The sequence below is a fragment of the Sarcophilus harrisii genome, chromosome 5, assembly GCF_902635505.1.
Source record: "Sarcophilus harrisii chromosome 5, mSarHar1.11, whole genome shotgun sequence".
Lineage (NCBI taxonomy): Eukaryota > Metazoa > Chordata > Mammalia > Dasyuromorphia > Dasyuridae > Sarcophilus > Sarcophilus harrisii.
The window spans coordinates 102,909,286-102,936,652 of NC_045430.1; the positions used below are offsets into that span (position 1 = coordinate 102,909,286).

At 37.9% G+C, this 27,367-nt stretch overlaps 1 protein-coding gene across 3 annotated transcripts in view; it reads left to right on the forward strand.

Annotated features, from left to right (window-relative positions):
- The window catches only part of ETV6 (ETS variant transcription factor 6), a 305,038-nt gene that overhangs the window by 110,463 nt on the left and 167,208 nt on the right, over positions 1 to 27,367 (forward strand). For 2 of the 3 annotated variants that reach the window (XR_004229489.1, XM_012550761.3), the window contains exon 2: positions 18,037 to 18,169. Coding sequence is in view for 2 of the 3 variants with exons in the window: in XM_012550761.3 (XP_012406215.1) it covers positions 18,037 to 18,169 (133 nt within the window). In the remaining variant the exon portion in view is untranslated. The remainder of the gene's footprint in view (positions 1 to 18,036; positions 18,170 to 27,367) is intronic. The other variant, XM_012550762.3, reaches the window with a different exon arrangement.

Genomic DNA, 27,367 nt, shown 5'->3' on the forward strand with positions numbered 1-27,367 from the left:
GTTTATTTTTTCCTTTTCCAGCTCATTTTACAGATAAGGAAACTGAGGCAAACAGGATTAAGTGGCTTGCCTGCAGTCACACAAATAATAATTATCCAGGGTTGTGTTTGAATTCAGCTTTTCCCAGCTCTAGGGCCAGTGTTCTATCTGCTGACATTTAGTTGCCCCCTTATGACCAAATGGGGTTTGAGTACTTCCCAGATTTATTCATTCATTCATCCATTTATTTATTTAGGACTACATGAAAGAGGAGATATTTTTGCCTCAATTACTATGTAGCCTTAATCGCTGAATGGGTGCCGTCTCAGTCTAACTGAGACCTGTTGAAGTCCCTAGCTTAGAAAGGCCAAGGTGTCCCATTGCATCCAGGCCCATCTCCAGTCATTCTGATCTACATCTGGCCACTGCAACAGATGGCTATGAGGGGAAAGTGAGGCCAGTGACCTTGCCCAGCCCTCCCTCACTTACATCCAATTCACTTGCATGTCACAGCATCATCTCCTGAGGTCATGGACCTCTTGGAGAAGGAAGGACAAACCACAGCAAGTTGCCTCCATCCCATTATTCTTAATTATGAAGAATCATAATTTTATCTACAATATAATAACCAACTAACAATAATAATAAAATTTGCAGAATATTAAATATAAAAATTAGTCAAGGCAGGAGAGTGAATTGAACAAGGTGATCTGAACATCTTCATTTTAAAAAAGACCATAGAGTATTGAAGATCTAGAGTTGACAGGGTCTTGAGAAACTCTTGTGTTGGTCTCAGGGTTCCCTCCATCTCCCTCCTCTGGACACTTTCTGGCCGTTCTGTATATAGAAATCTTTCTCTCTGGTTTTCCTGATTTCCTTCACATCCTAACGAAATCCTACCTTGTATAAGAAACTTTCCCCTACCCCCTCCTCCCCCCTTCCATTCCAATGCTTTCCTTCTGTTGGGTATTGATCGTTTGTCTTTTCTTACTTGTGCGGAGCTGCCTGTGAGCTCCTTGAGAGCCGAGATTCCTTCATCTTTTTCCTTTTCCCACTGTGTGGATCACACAGAGCAGACACTTAATAAGTATGTATTGACTGACTGACGGACTGACTTTAGGCCAAACCCTTCGTTTTAGAGATGAGGAAGTTGAGACCCCAAAGTGTCCTGAAGGGAAGGGGGGTATAAAAGCCGGGGTTCGAACTCCAAAGCCAGGGTTTGTTTCTACTGTACCACACCGCCTCAAACCCGGGAACAGTGAAGGAAACAAACTCGCAAGGGATGAGGAGAGCAGTCTGAGCTCGCCCGGCTGCAGTGCTAGAGCTGCCATCGTTGGAACCTGGTTTCTCTGACTCCAAATCTGGCCTTTCCCCCATTCACCGTCTTGCTTCCAGCTCTCCAAAACGGGAGTCTTAGGAAAGAGTAAAAGTATTCAAAGAATGTCCTGAGATGGCTTCTGTAGACACCGAGATTGAGTCACCAGTCTAGAACTTCTGTCAGGAGCAGACGAGCACTCCAGCAACCTTTGTGAAAGCCGACGGAGCCCCGCTTGTGGGGGGATGTCGGCTAGGGGTCAGTGGGGCTAACCCCAAGGTCAAGATGGGAAAGATAACTCAGCAAAAGCCCCCCCCCCCCAAAAAAAAAAGATAAAAAAGGATAAAAAAAGGATAAAAGGGAAAAAAGGATAGCTTTTTAAAAAAATTTTTTTACAATGTACTTCCTCTACATATTTGTGCCACATTTCATCTCTAACCCTGTTTCATAATATTACCTACCATGTATTCCATATTTCTTTTATTTTCCTGAGGCAATTGGGGTTAAGTGACTTGCCCACAGTCACACAGCTAGGAAGAGTTAAGTGTCTGAGATCAGATTTGAACTCAGGTTCTCCTGACTTCAGAGCTGGTGCTCTATCACTGCGCCACCTAGCTGCCCTGAATTCCATATTTCCAAATTATTCCGTATACTTTCTTGTCTAATACTGTTCTCAGAGATATAGAATGTCTTCCTTCACTTTCTTGTTCTGCTAAATTTTTGTTTATTTTTAAAAAATTATCTTTTGTTTTGGCATCTCCATTTCCCTGTATATGCAAATTCTTTTCCATTCCAAACAGTTATCCTATAAAACAAAGAATAGAAGAGCAAAATAATTTTTAAAAAATGAATAAAATAACCAAACTTGACCTGATATGAAAAGATCTATCTAGTCTCATTTAATTTACATGGTGAGGTCATTGGCAATTCTTTTAATAATTTCCAACTAATTTTACCTTTAAGTTAATATCATAGCTACAGCTTTAATCTCTTATCTACCTCATAGATAGGAAAGCACTTTGTAAGCTCCACAGTACTTTTTATTAGTGAACTACAATGTAAATTTCTTGTTTCTTTTTAGGAAATAAATAGCTAATAAAACCAGATTTGTTAGTTTTCCTAAAGACATATGATTTTATCCCAAGAGTAATATCATCTACTTATCAGAGATCATTCAGATTTCATAAATTGCTTTGTTTCTAGAACTCAAAACCTTTTATAGACATTTGCCCATTTCTATAGTAACCCTAAGTAATTATAAGAGGGTTAAAAAGTCTCTTTCACAGATAATAAAATTGAAGTATTGACAGAATAATGAGGAGCAGCTAGGTGGCACAATGGATACAGCGCCAGCCCTGAATTCAAGAAGACCCGAGTTCAAATCCAGTCTCAGACATTTAACACTTCCTAGCTGTGGGACCCTGGAAAGTCACTTAAACCCAATTGCCTCAGGAAAAAAGAGGAAAAAAAATAGCGTGATATTTTCATTCCTGTTTGTTTGTTTGTTTAATTTTTAAAATTTAACTTTTTATCTCCCTACTCTCCCACCTTCCCTCCCCCCTTAAAAAAAATGGAAACAAAAGCAAATAAATTCCTTTATATTCCTTCTGCATCTTGAATCATGCCCTCTCTTAGGAGGTAAATAGCCATATCATCATAGGTTATGGCACTTCCTATAAGGAGAAAGGCTCTCTCTCAGTGACTCTCAGTGATTATACTTAATCACTGTGTGACCATAGGTAAATTTTCTAACCCATCTTCTGTTTTTGCTTTCTGGACCATGCACTCAAAGCAAGGATAAATCATAGGGTCATATAATTTAAGGCATTTTAGCTTTAGAGCTAAAAGGAACCTTGGAAACCATCTAGTCTAGTTGCTTCCTACTTCAATACATTTCACAAATCAATTGGAAATTGAGGCTCATGAAGGTTGTCACTTGCCTGAGATCACATAGATAATAAACCACAAAGGTAGGATTTGAATCCAAGTTATTAACTCTAAAACTAGTATCCCTTCCACTGTATTATGGTACTTCCCACTTTATATATAAAGAGGATTAAAGAGATTTGAATGAATGGCCAGATGTAGTGAGCAGTAGAGCTGAGAACTCTTAAGATGAGTTTAGTAAACCTTGCCCTTACCTCCCTCATAGGTAGGAAAACACTTTTTAAACTTCACAGTACTTTTTATGTGTGAACTACAATGTGAATTTCTTGTTGCTTTTCAAGAAATGCATGTCAAATAAAACCAGATTTTTTCCTAAAGACAGCAAAAAGTATGTGGCTTAAAAGACTACTTTCTAAGCACAAATAAAATTTATTTTAATTGGTGGCTGTTTTTTCAGGATTATATATAGATTTTAGGTCTGACTTTAGATTAATAGCTTAACTGTTGCCCATTGGATCTAAGAAAGAACAGATAAACCAGAGTTGTTTCATTTTGAGCATGAGGATTGGGAGAAAGAGATGAATTTCTGGCTCTGTATGAACATTTGTATGAGCCTACTTTTCTTGAGGAGCTCATAACTGGAATATCTTAAGTTCAGCAAAGGTTCTAAACGAGTAATAAAAGTTATAATTCAGAGGCACCTTTAACAATGCTTATTTCATAGGGAAATAATTTGCTTTCTTCCTAGTGCATTGCCTGTCTTTCTTCCTCACCTCTCCCCAGAAAGTCCCAGTTGTAGGTAAATTGTAAAATGCACAGCTACAGTTTGGGTTTTCTGTCTTGGGAAATACTAGTGAGTATAGAATTAGCAGCATGAATAACTCTTCCTACCCTGCCAGCAAATCACCCTTCCTTCCCCATGCAAAAGTTACAGGGAAAAAAAGTTCAAAAGAACAAAGAAAGGAAGTTTCCTATTATGCAAAATGATGGAAAACTGAGTATCTTGTTTTTAGGCTCCTAAATAAAGATTCTAGTCCAAACTCTATAGAAGAGGGGAAAGGGTAATTTGGAAGTGGAGTGACAATCTTTGGAGGTGTCAAAGAGGGGGGTTAGAGTGGAGGAAGATTCTATACTAGTCAAATGAATTCAGACCAAACTAGTCTTAATGAGGAGAGGGGCTGGCACACCACAGGATCAAAACAGAGAGGAAGTATGCCCTTAAATGTTACTGTCATGGGTCAAAGCACTGATGGTCTGACCCTAGTTATGGCTTTGCTTGAGACCAGAAAGCATGGAGAGACAGCCGGAAGAATTTTTGCCCAAATCTGCATAGAGCATACCGTGTTTGTTAATTCTGTCATGACCTAGTAATTGCTATTTATTGTCAAAGTGTCTGCCGGTCTCCTTTCTAGAAGGATAAATAGGCTCAAAGAAAACTTCTCCACTTTGTAGTTTATCAGAGACAGTGTGGTGTTCTTTAAAAAAAAAAAAAAAAAAAAAAAAAAAAAAAAAAAAAAAAAAAAAAAAAAGAAAAAGAAAAAAGAAAGAAAAAGAAAAAAAATGAGGGTTTTAGTATAAAGAAAAAAAAAAGAACAAGGATATGAAGGGGTAGAAGGAATCCGGATTGTCACGAGGTTGGAGAGTTAAAGAATTACATAAAAGAGAAAGGGAAGAGGGACAGGATTTGGAGACAGAGGGTCTGGGTTCAGATTCTGATTTGATTTTTGGTCAAGCCAGCCTCTCCGGACCTATTTTCTTTAAATTTAAAATTTAGTTTATAATGTAAGTAAAATTTTGGGGGTTGACCTAGATGACCTCAAAAGATCTCTTAAATGTTTAATATCTCTTGATCCAAAGACCATTGGATTTTTGGAGTTAAGGAATGTTAAGGAGGGTCTTTCTAAGAGGTTGTGAAGAGTCAGACATGATTGAATAAAAACCTTCCCAAATAGGAGGAGGGAGAGCTCTCTGAGAAAATAGCAGCTGTTGTTCCGACAGCATGGCAGGGTGGATAAAAAGCTGGCCTTGGAGTGCAGAAGATGTGGCCCTGCCACACTGTAGTGAGCAGAGCCGAGTCAGGAAGAGTTGGTTCAGGTTCTGCCTCTGACGCTTACTGCTGGGTGACCTTGTCAGGTTCTTTTTTGTAAAGGCAGCAGGTTGGAGCAGGGTAGGGGACTTCCTTCTTTAAATGGATAATTCTGGTAATGATGAAATTGTATAAGAGAACATCCAGTCCGGGGGACAGGAAAAAAGAGAATAATGCTGGTAATTGGCTTATCTGATTGTGTCAGTCTGATAACAATGGTCTTGAGACCATCAAAGCTGAAGTCTCTTTGCCACCACTGATATTTCATGTGAGCACAAATGACGTCGCCAGATGGACTATAGAAAGACTAATAAAAGCACAAAACAGAAGCAATAATTGTAATCAGACCAACTACCTAGAATATGAGAGGAACCAGATAAAGAATTCAGGAAATAGATCACATACTGGGCATGGAGCCATGGTAAAGTAGTGGTGGGCCTTTCAGTTCTTTGGATATCTGTTGAAATCTGCCAAGTGAATTTTGTCATTGTTTTTTTTCTAGTTGTCTAAAATATCCTTTTTATATTTTAATTGACTTAGCCTTAAAGCTGTAAATTAGCTTTGGTAACATTGTCATTTTAATGATCTTAGTGTGGCCCAGCCATGAGCACTAAACATTCTTCCACTCATTTAAATTATCTGTTATTTCTTTGAAAGGTACTTTGCAATTGAACCTACATAAATATTGCGTGTGCTATGACAGATTGACACTAAAATATCAAGCATTTGTAATTATTTTTTAATGGAAATTCCCTTTCTGTGATCATTTCTCAAATATTACAAAGAAATGTTAGGTTTATTCTGTAGCCACTTTGCTGAAGATCTTGTCTTAGTTTCTTTCCTGATTCCCTAGGATTGTCTAAGTAATTATCATGTCAGCCAATAGGGATCATTTTATCTTCTTTTCTCTCTTTATACCTTTAGTTTGTTTGCCTTTTTTTTTTTTTTTGGTCATTTCTAGAACTATGTCAAATATTATTGGGAAGAGGGAGCATCTTCACTGTATTTATTTCTTGGATTTATTTGTTCAGAAAACTTCTAGCATATCCCCATGGGTTCTCTTACTGTAAATCTTCAACAAAGGTTAAGTGGCAACTTAATGAGCATATTGAAGATGTGTTTCTTGTTCAGCTCTGGGTTGACCCTCTGAAGAACATTTTAACCCTTAGAGTCTGTTACCAGGAAAGAAGATTGAGGAGATTTTTAGAAAGAGGGAATAAGAGAGGGAAAGGAAGATCTGTTCATGAGTTTTTTGTTTGTTGTAAAGAATCCATGAGACTGCTTCACTTCCTGTCACAGAAGCATCTTCAATGGGGCTGAAGTTCAGTCTTCCTCTTGTCTAAGATTTGAGTATCATTGTGTGTGGAAACCCCCATTCCCTGGTGTCTGTGTGGTAGTAAATTGGTCACATTTTTGGTTCCGAAATGCCTGGGAGCCATCTCTCATTTGGGAGTAGAAATTGAGAAACTATCCCTAATGGTCCTTATACCACTAAGTAGCAACTGACCCAATTCATTACTTATTATATATAGCTGCAGGCAGGAACACTACAGATTGGTTAATTGTAACAGACAAACCATTAATGTATGTGGCGTTAATGGAGGAGAAAGCAGCCATGAAGAACCCCTACTTGGTCATTTTTATCGTCCTTTGAAGAAAAATTGTGTGGTTAAATCAAGTACCTCCTCTTTATGTTGTTAAAAATGGTTGAAATGAAATGAATTAGTCATTGCTTTTCAAATGGTAGGGGGGAAAAAGAACATTTTGAGATAAATATTTTACCAGAAATTTGTCCTGCTTGTTCAGTATGGAAAAGAAAAAAGGCAAAAAATAAGCACCCAGTGCCCTTATCACAAAGTGATGCAACTGGCCTGCCGTAATGGGGATATTTACTTGAGGTTGATTTTTTTTTTTTTAATTAGCTTAGTGGGTTTGCCCTGATCTTTCCATGATTTCATGCAGTCTTCATTAGAACCATTTATGGAGGGCTGCAAGAATAGGCAGAGGAGTTGTTAACTTTCCCATGGAAGAATGGATGGCATCTGTACCCATGCCCAAATATGCAATGGGTGGTAACCAACCAACTGCAGGTAATATTTGCACATCAAAACTTCACTCAAAACTACAACTCTGAATTAGAAGGAATTTTAGCATGATTTTGCTTAATATGCATAAAAAATTCAAAACAAAAAATAAGAAAATATTTATGATATTTGATTTTTGAGCTAAAAAAAAAAAGTCATTTGTTATTAGGATGCTTTCTGAATCTTGAGTTCAAATCCCACTAGTGTTGCTCATCAGTTGTGTGACCTTGGGCAAATCATCCTGGACCTCACTTTCCTTATCTATAAAATTAAGACGTTGGACTTAGATGATTTCTGAAACTCCTTTCAGCTCCAAATCCATTTGTGATGCTATGAGTTACTTGGTCAATGCTCTTCAAACCAATGTTTTTTTTTACATAATAATTTCCAGAATTCTGGAGAAGGTATCAGTGGAATTACTTGGGGGGGGGGGGAGAAACCAAAAACAGAACAAAATAGTGGTCATGATGAGTGCCTGTTCCATCACATTCTATCTGAATTTTAAGCACATTAAAAACGGTGCGTCAGAGTTGAAAAGGGCCTACGTGTTAGCTACCACAATTGTCTGTACCCATCACATCCTTCCTGATGGGCCATTTGGCCTGTGCTGAGCCATTTTCAATGATGGGGAGCTTGCAAACAGCTTGAATTCTTAGAAAGTCCTTCTGTAGTTGAGATGAAATTGACTCCATTGTATCATCCATTTAGCCCTGCACTCTTAAACGGTACAGAATAAAGTTACTCCCGCTTTGAAAGAACCCACCTTCCGATATTTGAAGACCTCTATTACATTCCCCTTTTCAGTTTTTCTCTAAGTCAGACAAATCAGATCCTTAAATTTGTTTTTCCTCTTGTAGAAGAGGATTCCATAGTCTTGACAACAGCTGTGGCCAGTGTGGTTTCTGGTGTCCACTGCTATTTCTTTCTCATGAGACAATCTGTAATCTCTTGGCACTCAGGAGTTATTGAATGACTCCCTTTCCTCTGTCTCTGCTATAAATCAGAATTTGGGTCAGTAAACACAAATGGATGAAAAGGAGTTAAAAAAAAGAAGAAATGAACATCTTGGCCTTAATCCTAAGAAGGCTTTTTACTTGAATTGTAATCTTGCTAGAATTTTAGCTGAATTCTATAGTCTGTGCACAAAGATGATTTTGTGATCTTAACTTTTTTATTTGGTTTTAGATAAATCCTAATGGAAAAGATTGCTTCAAGATGGAAGTTAGCTCAGCAAGATCCTGGTAGCCCATCCCACTAATTTCCTATGGCTATTTTCATTGATTCCCCAAACTGTGCTCCCATTAGGATTCACCACAGTCTAGATCAGGGAGGTTTCTAATCCTGGCAAAGATAACACGTTAGATGTTTTTTGAAGAATGTCTGATTAAGACAGATGCTTAATTGTAAGACAGACTGACAACTCCATTGAGAAGAAGATTAATCCCAGAATAGTGTCCTTAAATCTCCTGCTTTTGATATCAGGGTGGCAAGGTGCAAGGTATAAGGAACAGTTCACTGGACTGGGAGTTGGAAATCCTAGCTGTATCAGTAACTAGGCTCCTTAACATTATAGTACTTATAGAATTGGTCCAAACACACACATACATACACTATACATATAGAGATGTTTTGGTGCAGGGAAACTTTCTTTGTGAAAAATACCCTCAGTGATTCAGAGTGGGAACTTATTTATAGTTTTATATGGAGGGGAAAGGTAGGGGGCACAGAAAGATGAAGTAATTTTTCTCATGGTGTCATGTTCAGTTTGTGTTAGAGATGAGAATTTGAATCTGGGTCTTCCTGCATTATGTAGATGTAGAGCAGCCTCTCACGTATATTTGTAAAATAAATAAATAAAAATGTAAAAACTAAAAATAACATAATGCATAAAATAAATGGCCTCCAATTTTCCTTCATATTTAATGTCCTCCCATTTACATACTAAGCAAAAATAAATCATGTCTAGTTTTTTTTTTTTTTAAATACTTTCTTATCCACAAGTTATCCCTTGTCTTATTAGAGTACTTGTAGTTAATTTACTTTCAAGTGCTCAGGTGCCCTTACCGTAACTCTCAAAATTTTTAGATAAGGAAGTTGACATAAATAAACACACACACACACACAAACACCCCTATAATGAGCTCTTTGCTACTTGGCTTTGTTTTCCCTTCCTAAAATAGGCTTTATGTGTTTCTTTTACATGTATTTCACTCTTCAGACAGGTTTGTTAGTAATGGTTCATGGCACTAGTTAATTGTACAAAGGAGTGTCAAAACCTCTTCCTCCCTCCCCGTTACCAAGTTATGGTTGTCCAAAGCCTCCTGCTGTGACCCAACTCTTCCATTTTTGGGTTGACACAATGTTTTGCAATAGTTTTTCTCTTAAGTCATTTGAAGCACGGCTTGTTTTTTGGGCAGATTTATATTATTCATAGAGTCTTCCTTCTCTTGAGAGGTTAAATTCCTCTTCTCTGAATTTAAAGGCCCTTAAACAGTCAGATTCCATTTATCAAAGAAAAAGTATTTATTTCATCTCCAGTTTTCATCCTGAGCGCTACATGTGTCATATTGTTCCCCCACCCCACACAATCAGCTCTTTGCCTCCAGAAACAAGGCACCATAGAAAAATGGAATGAGCTCAGGGCTTAGAATCATAAGATATGATGGGAACTGTACCTATAATTTCATTGTAGGGGGAATTCCCTGATCAGGAATGCCAGTACAGATAGGCACTATCTCTGTAATGTAAAGCTTTAGAAAGTTGCCTATGGCCCAGCTTCTTACACTGTGGGTCACAACCCTATGGGGGGGTCTTGTAATTGAATGTGGGGGTCACTATAATTAAGTGACTATAATTACATATAATCGTAATTAGATTTATTATCAGTAAATGTTTGATTTGAATTCTGGTCTTCCCGAGTCTTAGCCAGATACTTCATCTGCCTTATCTCAGAACTGCACTGATTGTATAATATGACCTTTTTGTGCTACACTATCATTTATAAAAACAAAATAATATATGTCAAGTACTTTTTACACTTATAAATACTTCTCCTCCTCCTTTTTCCTCTTTTTTTTCCCTCTTCCTTCTTCTTTCTCCTCCCCCCCCTTCCTCCTCCTCCTCCTCCTCCTCCTCCTCCTCCTCCTCCTCCTCCTCCTCCTTTTTCCTCCTTTATTTCCAAATGCAGTGGTCTTGCCAATATTCTTCTGTAATAGGTATCGCTTTTATATTTACCATCTGATTGATTTATCTTTCTGATGTCATAGATGCATTCCTGGTCTAACACCAATCAAAAGACACAGGAAGAATTTCTTAAATGCTAGGACCTGTACCCGACATTTGATTTTCATATAATGGCCAACATTGAAGTCAGATTTAGCTTTGAGTCAGCTGGATGGCACAGGAAGATGGCCTCAGGCCCTTCCTAGGTGTATGAAGGAGCCACTTAGCGTTTTTCTGTGTCAGTTGCTTCATCTCTAAGATGGGGATAATTCCAGCATTTCCCTTATAGGTGTTAGGATCATGATATTTGCACATGACATTACAAACCTGAAAGTGCTATGTGAATGTTGTTTTTGTTATTTCTAGGCCCTGCCCTTCTTGAGTGACCACAGCCACACGACTGAACTTTTCTGAGTTTTCCTTATCTAGTAAATAGGAATAGTATCTTGGAGCCTGACTTGCTATTCTGAGGAAAGTCATTTGTATTAAATCTGTATCACTCTGAGCTATTACTCATACTCCATTCCACCCACAAATGCAGAGAGCATCGTCCTGAACAGCCACAGACTTTTTTTTTTTTTTTTAACTCATCCTGACAGTCACGGCAGACTTCTGGTTTTAGGAAGTGACCGATGAATGGTAGAAAAAGAGTAGCAATTTCAGTTCCTATTTATAGAATGCTCTAAAGCTTGCAAAGTCCTTCACTTTACTGTATCTATTCTGTGAAGTAGATGGTGTTACTGATGCTTGGGTTACATATGAGGAAACTGAGGCTCAGAGAGATGACACAATTTGTCCTAGGATCCACGGCTTGTGAGTGTCTGAGGAATATCTTTCTGGCCACTTCTATTGTAGAGAAGGCTCCTTGGGCTTCAGACTCTGTACCACGCTCTCTCTGCTTCCAAAGAAGCACCATCCATTCGAATTTTTGATTGCCTTGCATCTTTAGTTCAGGACCTCTCCAAGTTTTGGATGAGTGATATTAGGCACCCCTCTCCCTAGAGGACAGAATCAGCTACCTTGCAAAAATACCCAACCTATGAAAAAAGCACAAGAGATTGGGAATGTAGTTTCTACCTGTCCTAATTTTCATAAACTATTCTCTTATTTTTTTTTTAATTAAATTTTTTTTTTGGACAATGCTAATATACATCCTGAAAACTTGTTTTTTAAAAAAGGAAAAAACCCACCATTTGGAATCTCTTTTCCTTCCTTCCTTCCTTCCTTTCCTTCCTGCCTTCCTGCCTTCCTGCCTTCCTTCCTGCCTTCCTTCCTGCCTTCCTGCCTTCCTTCCTTCCTCCCCTCTCTCTCCCTCCCTTCCCTCCCTCCCACCCCTCTCTGTTTCTCTCTGTCTCTCCCCCCCTCTCCCCACCTTCCCCCCCTTTCCCCTCTCTTCCCCTCCCTCTGCCTTCTTCTAGAATTGTAGAAGGTTATAGGCAGAAGGTTAGTTTATTTTGTTCTACCCCTTGTTTTACAAAAAGAGAAAACTGCAGTTTGCAAAAGTTGAAATGACTGGTGCGAGCTCCCATCTAGAGAATCCGGATGTTAGGAGCAGAGCTGCACCTGGAAGTTGCATCTCCTGATTCATAGCCCAATATTCTTTCTACAGGGTTATTATTTACGTCATTTTAAAAAAAGGATATAAAAAGCCTTCAGTGGTATGTGTGCTTTAAGAAAAATCCTTTCATGGCATAGTGGAAGGCAATCTAGATTTGGGGCTGAGGATGTGGGTTGAAATCTGTGCCCATAATGGATGTGACCTCGGGCAGGTTATCCCAGCCTTTCTGGTCTCAATATGCTCATCTGTAAATGAAGGGGTTGGACTAAATGATCTCAGGAGGGGCTTTCAGTTCTAAATCTGGGATTCCGTGGCCATGAAAGAACAAACTAGCACCTCAGAGTTGTCAACTTCCCCTAAGTTACAGCTTTGACTCTTGGATGAACAGTCTTTTGAATGGGACTTCAAAGATAAAAGAAACGATATTTCTGGTGTGGGACTTGGTTTAAGGCCTCCTATCTGTATGTATCCATGGTGCCAGATGTACAGAAAAGTGAGCAAAGCTGACTTTTTTTCAGCATTTTATTTCACTGTTTCTTGCCCTGCAGGCATAAATTTTATATGATTATAGCAAGAATAACTTGTTTTTATTAAAGTATTTGAGAGTAGACTTCAAGGGGAAAAAACTTCCCATAAATTTGGATTATTTTGCAAGGAAAGATTTGTTTGCATTAAAGTAGACAGATTTTTTATCATTTCGGGCCTTAACTTTATAAAACCAAGTCAATGATTTTCATTAGTTTACTATCTATGAGATTCTATTTAATCTGAAGTAAAATGTGTATATATAGGTGTGTGTATATATAAATATATATTGTATATATCTGTAATAATCTAAAATATCTTTTTTAAAAAATCATAAAAGATCTCTCTTCTCTTCTCTTCTCTTCTCTTCTCTTCTCTTCTCTTCTCTTCTCTTCTCTTCTCTTCTCTCACATCATTTTATAAAAGGATACTCAGATAGGCTCCCCCATTTATTGTAATGAATTACATGTGGGTCTTTGCAATAGCCAGACTATGAAAAACTTTTAAAGGCTCCTATCCAGGAATGAATGAATGAATGATGTCAGGCATTCGCATAGGAGTGGGGCAGCACCCCTCATAATTAACTCTTGAATGGGTATTTCAGTCACCTGCTGCACATAGCCCCTCTACTCTGTTCTCCCAGGTGGGACATAGGTTGAACAATCTTTTTTTTTTTTTTTTTATTTAAGGGATTTCAGGAATGATAATAATAGTTGGCATTGACATAGCACTTTTAAGGTTTACAAAGTGATTTACACATATCTCATTTGTTTTTCCCAATGACTCTTCAAGGTAGGGTCCTATAGTTAGAATTGATTCTCTTTTATAGATGACTCAGTTGCAGAGGGATTGTGACATACCCACAATCACTCCCGGACCAATGCTTATTTATTCCATTACACCATATTTAAAAATGAAATTTAGTTGACAATTGGCTTTGTCTCAGCTTTTCCAAGTAGGTCTGTAGATATACATTTAAATATACTAAGGTAGCATCATATTTAAGGAAAACACGTACATTTTGTAGAATCCAGATGTCTTTTCTTAATAAAAGAATCTATTTTAAGATTTTTCTGTTCCTTAATTTGATTAAAGCCAGGGCATGAGAATATTATATTCAGTCTTCCTAAAACAAGACACATTTTCACCTCCATAGGAATGGATCAGCAAGCCTGCTTTACTTTTTTTTTTTTGTTTTGTCCAAAACAGAACTGAATCTGTGCCTTTCATTGGCCCTTGATCAGTGGGGAAGGGGAAGGTTGACTCAGTTTCTGTACTTTGCCCTACTTCCATATACATGCTGATTTCTCTCTCTCTTCCTATTCCTTTTTCCCCAAAGTTCTCTCTGAAAATTTTAGTTAGTTCTACTTTCTATTCTTGGGCCATACAGTACCTAGTACACTTTTAAAATATAATTTGTTCCCCTCAGTCCAAATTTTGGGCATTAATGATCTTCCAAATGGAAATATTTCCTTTCATTTAGCCACTTACTTTGATCTCTGTGGATTTTGAGATAATTTTTTTTTTTGTAGCTTCCAAACAATATTATCACATTGTATCTAATGACATCACAGAATTATTAAAAAGGATTAAATGAAATAACAACTCACTTTCATAAAACATTTTAAAGTATGTAGAATACTTTCCTCCAAACAGCCCCATAAGTTAAGTATCATTTAATTGCATAAATATGTATACATATATTGGATTTAACCTATATTATAACATGTTTAACATATATTGGATTACTTGCCATCTAGGGGAAGGCATGGGGGGAAGGAGGGGAAAATTTGGAACACAGTTTTGTAAGGGTCAATGTTGAAAAATTATCTATCCATACATGTTTTTTGAAATTAAAAAGCTTCAGTAAAAATAAAAAGTATTATTATCATTACTTTCATTTTTATGTGAGAAAAGAGGTGCTCAAAGGGGTTCAATACCTTGCCCCAAATCACACAGCAGAGACAATGACAGTTCATAATAATAGTTCACATTTCTATAGCTCTTTCTGTGTGCCAGCCACTGAGTTAAGCACTTTTAAATGATGATCACATTTTGTCCTCATAATAATTCTGAGAGATTGGTGCTGTTACTATCTCCATAGATGGGGAAATTGAGACAAACAGGGGTCCTCCTATTTTAGTGTATATATCTGATAGTGTTTTTTTGGGGGGGATGATAAGGGGAAATAAGACTTGTTGAATGTATTTTCACTATTTCACTTTTGCAAAAATCCTAAAAGCTATTTTAAAATCTAGAACCAATAGTATAGATGTCATCTAGAACAAAGCTTCTTAAACTGTGGATTGTGACCCCATGTAATGTTGTGTACTGAATGTGGGGGTTGTCATGAAATTATGCTTTGTTATCAGTAAATATTTGATTTGCATACCTATTTTATATCTCTGTATACCTGGAATGGCATAAACATTTTTCATGGTGAAAAGGGATCATGAGTGGAAGAAGTTTAAGAAGAAGGAGAAGGAAGACAAATAATCTCTAAAGAGCAAGAAATGTGTGAATTGGAGAGAAAACCAAAATGGACTAGGTATAAAAGACATTTGTGAACATAGAATCATGAACGTGGAGCTGGAAGGAACTTTAGAGGTCCTCCAAGCCAAAGCACTTCCTTTTGCCAGTGAGCAAACTGAAACCCCGGAAGGTAGAATGATTAGTAGCAAGTCATGCGATGTGAAACCGTTAGATTCTGAAACTTCTAAACAAATCTTTTCCCTCTCCACTCAAATCATCTACATATCTGAAGTTGTATCATCATGCAGTTTACTGAACATAGAAATCCATCATTTCCTGTGGCATGAGGGATGTACCCCTTTGTTAAGTTTTCAGTTAAATTTTCCCCATCAATATCTGGGGAGGTTGGGCAGCATGACAAATCAGGGGTGGATTTGTTGTTTTGTTGATTATTTAGATTAAGAAAGTGATGGAGAAAATGTAAGTAATGTAAATTAACTTGGGTGTTGTGAGTACAATACATTTTTTCTGGAGAAACAGCCATTTGGTATTTCCCAGCATACCATGTTATCTCCCTGGGAGCCTCCCAACAGCCCAAGGAAGTAGTCATTTTTCAGTCCCATCTGAGTCTTCATGACCCTATTTGAGGTTCTCTTAGCAGAGATTCTGGAGTGGTTGGCCATTGCCTTCTCCAGCTCGTTTTCCAGATGAGGAACTGAGGCAGACCGGGTTAAGTGCCTTGCTCAGGGTTACGGTTTGTAAGTATCCCAGAGGTGAGACTTCCTGACTAGGCCCAGGCCTCTGAGTAGGTCCTAGGGACAGTATTAGCTGGGGCTACCTTACTGATGAGTGGAATGAGGCTTGAGGGGCCGTCTTGACCCTGGTGTTGATGTAGAAAGTGAGTGTTGGAAATGGGAATCAACCTTTGTCTTGCCTGACTTTTAAATCCCTTCATCTTTGCTATCTGGCTTCCCGCACAAAGGTGATTATTTCGTCTCCGGGTGATCCTTCATTGGGTGTCTTGTATGTGATAGAAATCTAGTCCCTAGGCTTAAAGGGATCTACATCTATGTTCTGTAAAACAGAACAGTTCTTAGTGCTCTAGCTTCCCAAAGTAGACTTTTTTTCTTTTTTTTTTTTGACTTCTCATCTGACTAGAAGAAACTAATTCATTGTCCCTTTCTCTTCCCCCTCCAGCCTTCTCCCCTTCCTCTTTCCCTTTCTCTGTTCTTTTCCCTCTTTCTTTCCTCCTCTCCTTTCCCCCTCCCCTTTCCCTCTCCCCCTTTTTCTCTCTCTCCTCTTTTATTTCCTTCTCCCTCCTTCCTCAGGTGTAAAATAAAGTCGTTGGAGTACATGATCTCCTAGAGCTCCTGCAACTCCAATTTCCTATCATTCTGTTTCTTTCTACCATTTCTGTTCTTCCAGTTTGGAATCTTGAAGAATGATGGTTTTGTCCTCCTCCCTCATATTTTCAAGCGGGACTGGAACATACTCTCCAGTGTGCACATGAACTGTATGAATTGGTCTGGGTTTTTTTTTTTTTTCTTCTTCTGAAGACAAATAGACTATTTCTGTTAAAATATAAATAAAAGTCTTACTTCCTATTTTGTATAATTACCAAAATATCACTTTTTGTTATTCTTAGGTTTTTGTTTGTTTTTATTTTCACAATGACATATTGTAGATTTTTCTTATTTTTCATGCATGGTTCTGTTTATGGTCTCTTGATTAGTAAATCAAAGTTGTGTTTAAAACTCTTTATATCAGGTTGGGAACATTCTAAGATGGGGGAAGGAAGAATTTCCTGGTAGGGATGAGGTGCTTAGTGCACAGATTGCATTGATATAATAGTGGGATTTTATCCTTTTGTATCATATTTTACTTGGGGGAGGGGAAGAATCCTTCCTACCCTCACCAGGTTTATTTATATTCAAGGCATGGTGCTAAACACTGGGGGGATTTTTTTTTTAAGGCATTTATTCTTTTTCATTTGGCAGATACTGGTTGTTTGGAGTTTAGCTGTGGAGCTAAGAACAAGTTTTTTCTCTTTCCTTATTAGGTCAAATGAATATATGCAGTTAAACACTGCTGGCTTAATTCTGGAAATTTACTCTCTGAAGGAAGAAAAAAAGATGATTTGGGACATAAGGGAATTATTAGGAAGAGATCACTTTTAATATTGTAAAATTTTACCTGTCATAAAGGACAGCTCTATAATTATGGGAATTTTTTTTTTTTTGGGGGGGTACCACTTTAAACTGTTAGGTTTAAAAAAAAAAGATTTTTGCAAACAGATTATTTACCATATACATATAGATATATATATGCCACTGTAAGCTCTATTTCATGGTTTTGTTAATTGTGGTTTTAGAACTCCACTTTAGGAAAGTGTTAGTTTTAATATAGTGATAATAAATTGGAACAGATTTTGAGAAGCTACTACTTAACCCCTATTACCGAAATTCCTGTCTTACTTTACCCAAAGGAAACCCACAAGAGTATCTATTTTTCCATTTCAAAAGGAAAAAAAAGCTTCCCAATGTTACCGTACAAATTCATAAACTCTAGGGAATCTGAAAATCAGCCACCTTATTGGTTGGAATATAGGCCAGACTACTTTAAATCAGATCTTATTGAAAGGAAAATGAATATATAGGAATACTCAAATAATTTTTGTAGGCCACATTCATGTGTTATTCAGGCCAGATTAAGGAAAGGAGTGTCGTCCGGGGTTGGACCAACTGGGGATGGGAAATCTTCATAGGAAGCAGCAGATTAATAGGGAATCCTGGGCTGACCCCATCCATGAAATGCCTCCCACCCCCCATTGCTTTCACACCTCCACTCCAAGACTCACATTGTCCTTCTTTCTCCCTCTCCCCTCTTTTCTTGCTCTTATTTTTAACAGCAGGAGAGAATTTCCTACACCCCTCCAGAGAGCCCGGTGCCAAATTATACTTCTTCCTCAACTCCTCTTCATGTTCCAGTGCCTCAAGCCATCAGGATGGAGGAGGACTCTATCAGACTGCCGGCACATCTGCGTGAGTGTTGTGTAAAGCTTGCCAGCCCCCTCCAAGAGGTTCCCCCTGAGGGAGGGAAGGGCTGGGGGCAGAGCTGGAAGGCAATAGGAGGGATGGGAAGGTGGAACTTGTGCGAACTCCCCTAGGGAAAGGGGAATCTGGAATTTATTTCTCAAGTCTTTGGTTGCTATGAAGTCTTTTCTGTCTTTTCCTAAATGACTTGGAAGAGGGCACAGTCCCACTTCCCAAATGATTAAAAAAAATACTTTTGACAAAAAGAAAAAAAAAATAGAATCTGAAAATATACAAAACATTTTAGAGTTAACTAGTATTCCTGGCTAAATGATCCTGAGAATTTAAACTTTTTTGTATCACATCTTGACTTTATTGCTGAGACTGCTGTTTCCTTTTCCCCTCCTTCTTGAGTCTGCTTTTATCCTTGATGCTTTTTTTAAACATTTCTTGTTCTCCCATTTGAAAACCAGTTTTCCTTCTCTTATGCCTTTTCTTTCCTTCTTTTCCTTGACTTGAATCTGCCTCCTTGCCTTTTCTCATTATTCAGTTGGATCAGCCCTTTTAGGCCAATCAGTCAATGGCGCGCGCGCTCTCTCTCTCTCTCTCTCTCGCTCTCTCTCTCTCTCTCTCTCTCTCTCTCTTTTGGTAGCCTTAATTATAAATCTTACAAACACTTTCAGTGATATGGGAGATTATTTGTGGTGACTCATCCATGTCACCTAGTAGTCCCTGAAGCAAGTAACATATCTATTACTTTGTCCTGTGCTGCCACAGAACTCAGGTAACATTTGATTTAAGGGTATCCAGAAAAGTTGACTCACTTGATTACTGTTGGGCATAGAGTGCCAGTAGCATTTCTGCCTCCCTGAGTGCCTCAGAAGGCCAGTCCAGTTCTGGAAGGCACAGGTCCAGGACAATAGGGCCCTGGGACTTGGCTTGGTTGATTTTGGACTTCCTTTCACTGCTTTCTGCCCTTTTCTACACAGATATTATAATATGTTATGATCTTGTTGTTAAATATTATGAGTATTACACATGTGTGTATATATACATATGCATATAAATGTATACACATTATTAATACACACTTAAAATTCTATATAACTGTATATAACCTGTGATATATGTAAACTACTTATGTGTATATTTATGTGCCTATAAAACCACCATTAGACTGAGTAGATACATGTGTATACACCCACACAAACATATACTTGGTTCAGTGGGACAAATTTCAGTCATCTTTTCATCCCACATCATCAACATGAATTTACTAAATACCCACTTTGCGCCAGGTGAGTACTGTGCTAAGGTTTGGGAACACAGAAGCAAACAGCACTCCCTGCTCTCAAGGAATTCGATTGAGAGTTTTTAAATATTCCCCTGAGAATCCATAAAATATATGGGGGGGGAGAAGAAGAGGGGGACTTCTTCAGCTCTTTTGGCATTGCATGGAAACCAGTGGAGCTTGCAGTCTGTTCGTCAAAGGATCATAGAACCAAAACCCTTGGGGATCCCTAAGGCCATCTAGTCCAGCCTTTTCATCTTTCCTGGAGGAAATTAAGAGCAATGGAGGTGTTGGAAAGTAGGATTTGAATTAAGATCTTGCTCCAAAGCCCATGCTGTTTATATTGCATTATCCCTGTCTCAGTTCTCTCTCTCTCTCTTTTAAAATTTTAAAGCTTTTTATTTTCAAAATATGCACAGATAATTTTTCAACATTGACCCTTACATAGTTTTGTGTTTCAGATTTTCCCCTCTTTCCCCCCACCCCCTCCCCTAGATTGGGAGCAATCCAACATATGTTAAACATGTTAAAATATATGTTAAATCCAACATGTGTAAACATTTACACAATTCTCTTGCTGCACAAGAAAAGTCAGATCAAAAAAGGAAAGAAAATGAGTAATAAAACAAAATGTGAGCGAACAACAACAAAAAGAGAGAGAACATTATGTTGTGATCCATGTTCGGTTCCCACAGTCCTCTCTTGGGTATATATGGCTCTCTTCATCTCAGTTATTTCCTGATCTTTGTGGCAGGACTGTTTTATGATTTTTCTGAGACTAATTTTTTTCCCCTAAATGTTGTTGACATGATGTTACAGGCTCTTCATACCCACAAAATTTTTCTATATTGCCTTTTTGGTGACCTTTAATTTTAAAGTATTGGACACTGTATTCAGACTTGTAGCAACAAAACAATATTGAAGAAAAGTGTTTTTTTAAAAGATTGATCTTTGCTTCGGGGAAAACCTGGAATTATTAAATGGCTAGTCCATATTTTCTAAAATAGTTCAACTGGCTCCTCTCTTTCTATTCAATTCTAGGCCTAGTTCAGTGTCCATCAGTAGTACCTGCCCAAGGTGAAAGGCCACATATTTTAAGTCTGGACAGTCGGCATTCTTCTTGCTGCTTCAGGTGTGGATAGTCAGGCTCTCAAAGAGCGTGGATCTTGGTCAGGAAGCTCTGCTGTAACTGGAAACGATGTCATTAGTACAGTGCCATCTGTAAATAGGGGCATCTGGGGGAACTCACCATCTTGAGGGTTTTCCTCTTTCGTTTGGGTGCTTTGTTGAACACCTTCCATAATAGTGGTAAAAATTTATGTTAAGAATGTCTCTAGGTCTTTGATTTATGCTTTACTTGATATTATTCATCAAAATGTCACTGAATAAAGTTATTTCTATTACTTCTTTCAAGGAATCTTGTATGACTTTGGCATCTGCATAGGAAATAACTATGTAAAAGAGCCTTTAAGATGTTAATTTTTCATTCCCAACTAAATGCTTTTTAAAATTGGTTTTGATAGTTCTTCATAAAATATAGATACTGTTACCTTATCTTGGAGAAGAAATAGAATCTAGAATAAAGGCAGTTTACTGTCGTCTTAGAGACTTACCTGTCATGACTGGAGGCAGACTGAGGAAAGAAAGGACTAAAAGAACTTACATGAGAGAACAAATTAACGAGAAAAAGAGTCTAGAGAGAGAATTCTTGAGAGCACTGAATTTAATTCTTCTCCTGTGGAGAAGATATCTGGAAGAGAACTATTGAGGGTACATGGTACAAGCTCTTCTGGGAGAGATTAAGTGGTGACACTAGTTGAAAGATGTCGATAATTGTAGTCAGTGGTGGGAAATGACTCTGCAGATAGTCTTTCTGTGATATATTATTAAAATGTTTATATCATTTATTACATTCTTAATACATTATATAGCCATAACATTGATATTTATTTTGGCTTATGAGCTTGAAGGGTTTGATATTGAGAAATATGAGCAATGAAAGAAAACATTTCTTTGCTTTATTTACATACTTAGGATAGGGACGCAGAGCTAATTGTGGTATCATGCAGTTTTTGCTAATGACGTAGCAGGTTTTAGGTCTAATACCCCTAAATACTGTAGTGTGCGTTACACTAATTGAAAACCCCAGCAGACTTCTCTTCCCATTCCCCTCCCCCCCAGACCTACCTGTGACTTCATTTATTACCTTGTTCTCTATCTAGCTCTTAAGGCATCAAGGAATGCATTCTAATATTTCTTTATAAATTAATGCATATCTCCAACCTATTAGCCCTTAACCCACATCATAATTTATAAAATCAAAGAAACCTCTTCTCTTTTTTTTTTTTTTTTTTTTTTTTAGAAAAAAATTTTTTTATTATAGCTTTTTATTTACAAGTTATATGCATGGATAACTTTACAGCATTGACAATTGCCAAAGTTTTTGTTCCTATTTTTCCCCTCCTTCCCCTCACCCCCTCCCCTAGATAGCAGGTTGACCAATACATATTAAATATGTTAAAGTATAAATTAAATACAATATAAGTATACATGTCCAAACAGTTATTTTGCTGTACAAAAAGAATCAGACTTTGAAATAGTGTACCATTAGCTTGTGAAGGAAATCAAAAATGCAGGTAGACCAAAATAGAGGGATTGGGAATTCTATGTAGTGGTTCATAGTCATCTCCCAGAGTTCTTTTTCTGGGCATAGCTGGTTCAGTTCATTACTGCTCCATTAGAAATGATTTGGTTGATCTCCTTGCTGAGGATGGCCACGTCCATCAGAACTGGTCATCATATAGTATTGTTGTTGCCATATACAATGATCTCCTGGTCCTGCTCATTTCACTCAGCATCAGTTCGTGTAAGTCTCTCCAGGCCTTTCTGAAATTATCCTGCTGGTCATTTCTTACAGAACAGTAATATTCCATAATATTCATATACCACAATTTATTCAGCCATTCTTGAAACCTTCTTCTCCTAATAAGTTTTCACTCAACTCTCCCTCTCAATACCAAATCACCTGTTATCGCTGTCACTGGCTATATAACTTATTGATGGTATAACAAAAAAGACCAAATATATATATATATATATATATATATATATATATATTTAATTTTTTAGCATTGGACCACAGAGAAAAGTTGTTAGAGTCAACTCAAACCATCAGCTACACCTACAGACCTCTCTTCAGTTCAGGAATTATACATAGATTCACCACTTGATTTTCTCAGGGTGGCAGTCATAGTCTCTCAAGAGTTCTTTTGAGGATATCTTCTCTAAGGAACAAGAATTAAAGACAGTTCTCTCAGGAAACGTCTCCATTTCTCTCCAGAAAAAAGTCTTTCTGGTCTCTTTTCAGCCAAGATAGTTCACAGATTTTCTCTCAATAACAAAAGGTAACCGTATCCATCATCTCTGTGGGAGAAATTGTTTTAGGTCTAATACCCTAGACTCTGTTATGTGTACTACATTAATTGAAAACCCCAGCAGACTTCTCTTCCCAACCCCTTGATTCCAAGGCCTGCTACTTGATTTATTACATTATTCTCTTAGATAATTAATAGTTTCCACATTTTTCAATCACTCTTGTAACTTAAAGTACAATCTGATAGAATATATTTTTAAAAATTATTTTAAAATAAAAATTATATTTAAATAAATAAATACATGTAAATATTATTTTAAAAAAAAACTGTTGATCCCCTTATCATAGGATCCTTTCAAAATGAATGTAGATTATTCTCAGAGAGATTTTTATAGTGATGGGGAATAGACATATGTGTTTGTTCAGTCATGACCCCATTTTATGTATCATGAAACTGAGATTCAGAAATAGCTTAGCCAGGATCACACAGCTAATAAAGGCCAGGACTTGAATTTAATTTCTCAACCCTAAATACAGCCTTCTTTCTATGATACTCTATTGCTCCTTTCTGTGTAATTCTAACTTTCTGGGCCCCATATTGTTAGCACTGAAAGAGAATCTGGGCCAGCCCTATTTTTCAGATGAAGAAACTCCCTCCCAAAGTCTAGTGCATCCCACCCTTAAGTCACCTCATATTAATTTTATCTATATTGCGCATTTACTTAGAGATGTACATATTGACTCCCCTGTTAAACTGTAACCTGCCCAAGGGCTAGACCTGTTTTGTTTTTATTCTCGTGTCCTCAGTAATTAGCAAGCCCTTTGCACATAAGAAATACTTAATAGGGAAGTCACATCATTTTCCTAGTTTTGTCCGGTGAGTGTGTGAGGGCCCCAACCTTAGGAGCCCGTTCTCGCCTCTGTGCACCACAGGCCAGTGACATCTTGACAGCCTTGACAGTCTGTGGCGGGCAGTGACCCAAGTCCTTCTCCCTCCTAATCCAGTGGTCCTCCCTGCATCGCCACTGGCCTGGACATCCAGAACAGAGTCGGGCGTCCAGACCCTCCCTCTAACTCTGCACTTGGGGCTTCCTAAAGGAAGGCAATAATAAACTGTCCCGTGCTCCTGTGTGAGAGAACATGGGCGTGCTATTCTTGCTTTTTGAAAAGAATCTGTTTTCAGCCCCTGTAATTCTTGAAGCTCTACTTCATGCACAAAGAACTACCCCAGCTGGGCCGCTGATCCTAAAAGAGAATAAATATTATAACAAGGGAATAAGGTTATTGCTGTCTTAATCTGGGATTCCAGACAATTCCCAGTAGAATGCTCATGGAAAGTCCGGGGGAGAATCTGAAAGCAAAGACAGCACCAGGACATTTATGGTACTGGGAGATTGAAAACATTTTTAGCCTCTTGTTTTAAAGAGACACTCACCAGACTGGTATGCCCCAAAGTAGCTCATTTGAAAGTCATTTTTTCTTCTCAGATCTCCAGATAAATCCTGCAGGAGAGCCTTGCTCTTTTTCTCTCTCTCTCTTTTAAATCAGTACATATTCCTTTCTCAGGGGGGCAAGTCAAGTAAGCAGCCCACTAGCTAGAACATTCAGTCGTTTGCAAGCTTACAAACTGTGGCTTTTAAAATACTCTCTCAAAGCTTTTAGTCCTGTGAGCCCGATGCCGCACTCTTAGCAAAGACATTTAAGCAAGCAGGCTGCCTGTGCTGATGAGAAGAAAGTGAGAGGGACACGGTTTTTCCCTGGTTTCTTGGTGACAAGAGGTAAAGGGCTAATCAGGACAGGCAAAAAGAGAAGCAGAGGCTCGTGGTGATTATGTGCAACAGGAGGTGGAGATGAGGGCAACGAGCCTAGAAGGGAGAACAGTGCTTAAAAGAACCAGCTTGTGCAGACAGAAGAATGAAGGCCCCTTCCCTCCCCCCCCCCTTTTCCCCATGAAAATAGGAGTTAATTTTTTTCTTTAGTAATAGCAGGTAAATACAGACAGATGTTCCATTCTCTAAATGGAACCTTCATCTATCAACTTGAACCCAAATATATGAGATCTAATAGAAGGGAGAGTACCCCTCCTCCTTTTTTTTGCTGAGGCAGTTGGGGTTGACTTGCCCAGGTGTTAAATGTCTGAGGATGTCTATCCAGCCAGCAAGTGTTAAATGTCTGAGATCAGATTTGAACTCGGGTCCTCCTGACTTCAGGGCTGATGCTCTATCCGCTGCACCACCTAGCTGCCCCAGGTACCCCTTTGAAAATCAGAATTTTAGAACTGGAAAGATATTAAGGCCCAGAAAAATTTAAAGATTTTGTCAAGAAGAAACTATTGACAGTATTAGTATGTTGTGGTCCATAGGGTCTTGAAGAGTCAGACACAACTGAACAATAAACAAAATGCCATCCTATGGCTAATAACTGGAGGAGGCAGGATTAGATCCCAGCCAGACTCTTGATTTTCTCTTTTTTCCACATTAGGGCACATTAGGTAAGATATGCAAAACTGGACCAAAGGCCATCCATGTCAGGGCAATGTGGACTTGTTTCAATTCTTGTTCTCCAATTTGTGGAATAAAAGAATTTGTGAGAGAAAAATAATATTAATTTAAAAGATTTTTTTTCAACGTATTTAAAATGTCATCAATTTAATCATGCCTTCACTAGTCGTGTGACCCTGGACAAGTCACTTAACCTCAGTTGCTTCAGCAAAAACAAACAAATAAAAAAGCATGCCTTCATTTTAAATATGTAAGCAATGCAGCATTCACTTTTCTGCAACCTTTAAAAAAATCCCTATGAAATGGTGTTTAAAAATCAAAACTTATGAATCATTCATATTTTATAGGCTTATGGTTTATGGTATTGTGGGTTAATAAAAAGCTACTAATAGCAACATTCGTTTTCTAGAGTAAGAACTCCAGAAATAGTCCTGTTGGCTGAAGTTCCCCTCCTTAGAAGTCTTTCAGAATTCTTACACTTGCATATTAAAATAATTTAAAGACTTCTTTTGGAAACATTACCTTTCTGCTCACCCACTTGATAGTTTTGCATTCTCAGGAGAATAAATTGAGTTTATCAGCAGTTAAACTGCTAGCAAAGTTGTACCTAGAGCGGAACGTTAAAACAAAATGTAATTTTAGTTCTGGTTGGCCAACATGTGCATCTTTTTCTTTTCTTTTCCAAATTTATGAAATAAAACAAGTATTTTCAGAACACAGTACAACCAAAAAAGATGATCACACATGAAAGTGGAAATCTATGTACAATTTGCTGGGGTTTTTTGCATATGCAACAACATTATTTGAAACATCCTAGCTTCAGTGGAACAGAAAGCTTCTTCCGTTATTCAAAAATTGCAATCTTTCTATCTTCTGTAAAGTCTGCTTCTTCTTAATAGAATTTTCCATATTCCTTCTTGTATTGTTTTTTTGGCAATTGGGGTTAAATGACTTGCCCAGGGTTACACAGCTAGGAAGTGTTAAGTGTCTGAGGCCAGATTTGAGTCAGGTCCTGCTGACTTAAGGGCTGGTGCACCAGCTAGCTGCCCAATATGAAAAATTTTTTGAAAGGTTTCTGGTTTGTCAGCTGTACATTATGATGCAGAAGGTTTGGTCAACTGCTTTAATCAAAGACAGGGAAAGAGAGGAAGGAAGAAGGAAGGGGAAGGAAAAAGGGAGGAGGGAGAAGTGGGGAAAGGGGAGACAGTGACAGAGGAGGAGGAAAACAGAGTAACAGAAAAAAACATCAGCAAAACATCCAGGGAAATTTCCTTTCTGGGTTTGATGTCTGAAAGAGTTCCCAATGCAGTCACTGATTCCTGGCTCTATACTTCCAGATTAAGAAATAACTTCAATTGAAGCTATTTATAGCTGGCATATATATGGCAGCTATATATGTGTGTGTGTGTGTGTGTGTGTGTGTGTATATATATATATATATATATATATATATATCAGTTATAAATAGCTGTGTGTGTGAATACAAGACGTTTATTGACGTTTTCTTTTACATCACTGTCCACATAGTGAGTGAGCCCAGGGTCTTTAAGATAGCTTGGCAGTGTGCAGGTTGATAGGACCTGGCTGTGAACCTTGTTTATAGGGAGAAAAGCAGAGAAGCATTCATCTTTAGGCCCATTTCTCTAATTTTCATTAAAACAGCACAGCAGTCATTCAAATGACATCATCAATTAATCATCCCTAGCTCATCCTCTTTTACTCATGGGAGCCCAGAGCTGTATAATTAGTTGCCAGATCTCAGTGTGAGAAGTTAGGGAAAGTCATTCTGTGGCAATGTTTCTCAAACTTTTTGGTCTCAGGACCCCTTTATATTCTTTACACCTTTATATCTTCTCCCCAACCTCTTACCATCAAAAAGAGCTTTTTATCTATGTCAGTTATATCTACCATTGTTTGCCATATTAGAAATTCTTAAATGTTATGAAAATAATCCATTTCGAGTCCTCTGGAAGGGTTTGGGAGATCTGGAGGGTGGGACTGACCATACTTTGAAGACTGATGCCTTATGGAAAGTGCAGTCA